The 3460-nt window shown below is 36.7% G+C and overlaps 1 protein-coding gene across 1 annotated transcript in view; it reads right to left on the bottom strand.

Annotated features, from left to right (window-relative positions):
* Positions 1-3460, bottom strand: part of KCNH7 (potassium voltage-gated channel subfamily H member 7) — a 390758-nt gene that overhangs the window by 46492 nt on the left and 340806 nt on the right. The window contains exon 10 of the mRNA XM_025212042.1: positions 787-992. Coding sequence (XP_025067827.1) covers positions 787-992 — 206 coding nt within the window. The remainder of the gene's footprint in view (positions 1-786; positions 993-3460) is intronic.

Below are 3460 nucleotides of genomic sequence, written 5' to 3'. Positions count from 1 at the left end.
AATGCTATAGGGAAGGTGGGGAAGGCAGCTGAGAGAAGCCACTGGTTGGCAGGAGAGATACAGAGAGGCCAAAGCAGATGGAGGAGATAAAAATGGGTTGCCCTTCAAATGTCCCTTCTATACTTTATTAGTTAATGTGAATGTAGGAAATGTAGTTCAGAATGAGGTAAATGTGGAAGACAGTTTGCAAGCAATTTAGTATGCTGCATTATTAGTTATGGACTGAAGCAAGATAATCTGATACTTATTTTCTGATAAATATATTCAGAGTGGGAAGTTTCCCTTGCTATGATGTTGCTATTCACTTGTTTAGTTGTATCCTTGCTTACTGCAAAGACATACTTTTCAGAGGTAATTTTTCAAAACTTCCTGCTTGAAACTTCAATGCTATTTAAATATAGAACCAAATCCTACTAGATTAACAACATCCCCATGACAGCTGTTGAGTCTAACCTACTTCATTGGATCATTTAGGTCAGTATGGCTTTTTAATAGGATTTAATCTGAGGCCTTTTGATTTTAATTCTGTTAACATTTGTTTTTCATTTGCCATCTTTCAGTTCTCTTAGTGTAGACTGATTCTGCTCTCATGCTATTTTAATTCTATTAATCTGAACGGTGTTACTTCCAATTTACACTAGTGTGCAAAGAGAACAGGACTGTATATCTTTAAGGACTTCTCTCTCTCTCTCTCTCTCTCTCTCTCTCTCGCTCTCTCTTCCATCCCTCTAATTTTAACATGCACAATTTGTAGAAAATCGAAGAAAGAAAATGCCTTGTATGTACCTTTGGGCTTTCATCTCTCAAATTAAAAGTCAGTTCTAGATTAGTGAGAAAGAGATCAGAAAATTCAGGATACATGTCCAAAACCTCCAGTAGGTCTTCTCGTTGGATCTTATGCAGGTCACAGTAGGTTAAAGCTCTCACGTCTGCATTTGATTTCCCTGGTTTTGCATAAAGATGCACCATCTCTCCAAAAATATCATTTTTCCCTGAAGAAAGAAAATCAGATTGTGATTATTTTAACTATGGGAGAGACATTAGTATGAAAGGGTGTGTGTGTGGAAATACCACTTCAAGAAGCTGGTTTAGAATACTTGATTCTATATTAAGTGATAAAGCCCTGATTACCATCTGGTATGTGGCATAGACTGATAAAAATCAGGAGTAATTCCATTCAAATCAGTGGAATTAGGTACATTTAAAAAAATAATTTAAAAAAATCCAGATTTCCCTCTTATTTAGTATTTTTAAATCAGTCCTGAATTATTACTGTCATAAAAGAATGTATTCAATACTTTTACCAACCTCTGCTTGTAAAAGAATATAACTTAAGTCAATAAATAATTTTGATCACGCAACAAATACCCAGAGATCCCAATCTGGATTGAAGCCATCTGGAATTGGGAGGTTAATAAATATGTATTAAAATGGAGTCCCTGCCCCAAAAGTCTTGCAATGGAAGCATAGGTGACTCAAATTTCAAAACTGGAATTTATTTTGAAAAGTAATACAAAAACATCACAAGACAGAAACACCTGAAACATGGTTGAGAATGCATATACCAGTCCTCTTGCCTTCCTTTTTATACTATTTATTTTTCTACCAAAATTGTCATCGGTGTTGCATCTGCCCACACTTTGGACTTGGTCTTTTATGACTTATTTAAGCAGAATAGCCACTGCATTCAGTGAAACCCATGGGATCAGACTCTCCAATTGAAATGTTTCCAGAAGTTTTATTATTACTCTTTAAATAATGTGTAAAGATTCTGTTCAACATTTTCAATTTGAGCACTTCATTTGAGACACTTTTCACCTGGTTTTCTTAAGTGCTCAGTAGCTATACCTCTAATTGGCTTCAAACAGAGTTGTAGGCTTTATACTTTCTGAAAATAAGACCCAAGGCATTGAAATTTATGTGAAATTGGGTTAAAAAATTGGGTTAAAAACAGTGGTCATTTATGGGATGGTGAAGGACTGCAAATTGCTTGTTTTATCTCTGTGGAGCAGACTGAAGTTACCCTAACATGAACTAGGTAGCACAGCCCAGAGTTAACCCTCATCTGAGGTGGTGTAACTTGAATAGGCCTGTTACTATGTAGACATAGTCGAATGCTAATAATAATAATACAGAAAATGTAAATATGTCTTATAACAATTTCTGTTTGGTATTTAGAAGAAGCAGGATAACGTATTTGTACTATATGAGGTTGAAGTACCTCCTAATCCATTAGTAACCACTCTTGGCTCCAGTTCTTAGAGAATATGGAAGACAACGGAGAATTGGAAAAGCTGATACAAGATGCAATTAAAAATGCAGGAGAGGAATAAAATCAATGGCATTCAACAAAGTTATGAGGAAAATATGTTTTGTCAAAAAAGCCTGATTTCATTCTCTCATGAGATTATACATTTTGTCAAGAAATTGCCTGCATTATACACTGCATCACTAGTGGACTTTCCCATGGAGAGTCTACCATGTTGTAAGCTTAGCAAGATTCATTCTTCTCTGTCCTCTCTCTCTTTTGAGAGAGGGGCAATACCTTCCCATAATAAAATCAGAAGAGGCAGCACAGTTTTGAGATGAAAAGTTCTGCCAAGAAGAGTTGTGCTATGGAAACAAGAAGCAGGGATCATCTCTCTGTTCAAATCCCATCAGATCCATAGGGATTTCCCTGAGGATGTTACAACATATTCTTATGGTCTTTGATTCTAACATTCTTTAGGTCTGTAAGACAAGCGAATGATGCATCAGCTAAGAGTTTTAAATGTTTATATCAATGGTTCTCAACCTTTTTAGATGCAAAGCACCCCTCCATAACTTTTCCATATTTAGTGGTACCTCATTTCAAAACCTATTTTATTTATTTCAGTGCATAAAAATAATATCACTGAGATTCTTCTGTTGCAAAGAACTCGGAAAGACCACAACAGGTCAGGATGTTTGGATTCCTATTTGAAGTCTCTGGATTTATCTTTTGAATTAAGCGTATGCATTTGCACACTTACTAGTGCTATTATTGCATGGAACCCTGCAACACTCCTAACAGAATCTTGTGGGACACTGGGGTGCTGTGGCACCCTGAATCACTGGTTTATAGTTGGTGTTTTAGAGTTTCTGGTTTCTCTCTTTAGGCTCTTCCTTGCAATTCATATCTAGTTGGTCTGTTGCTTAAGCAATGTGCCCTGGGACACTTTCTCCTCTACAGTGATGCCTTTATCCACTTTAGAGCCAGGGGGTTGAAGTAGTGGGATTCAAGCCCACCATGCCTTAATACATCCTGGCTGAGGGACCTGTATAGCTATGGGGATTATCTAGGTAGGCCTTAATCACCATATTTTCTAGCATACAATACACGTCTTTTCCTCAAAAATCAGCTCCCCCACAAAATTGGTGTGCATGTATTAAATGAAGAAGCTTATTTTCTACCTGGAGTTGGAAGCACCCTGGTTTGATT

Source organism: Alligator sinensis, unplaced genomic scaffold (assembly GCF_000455745.1).
Source record: "Alligator sinensis unplaced genomic scaffold, ASM45574v1 scaffold738_2, whole genome shotgun sequence".
Lineage (NCBI taxonomy): Eukaryota > Metazoa > Chordata > Crocodylia > Alligatoridae > Alligator > Alligator sinensis.
This window is presented reverse-complemented; position numbering and strand designations above follow the sequence as displayed.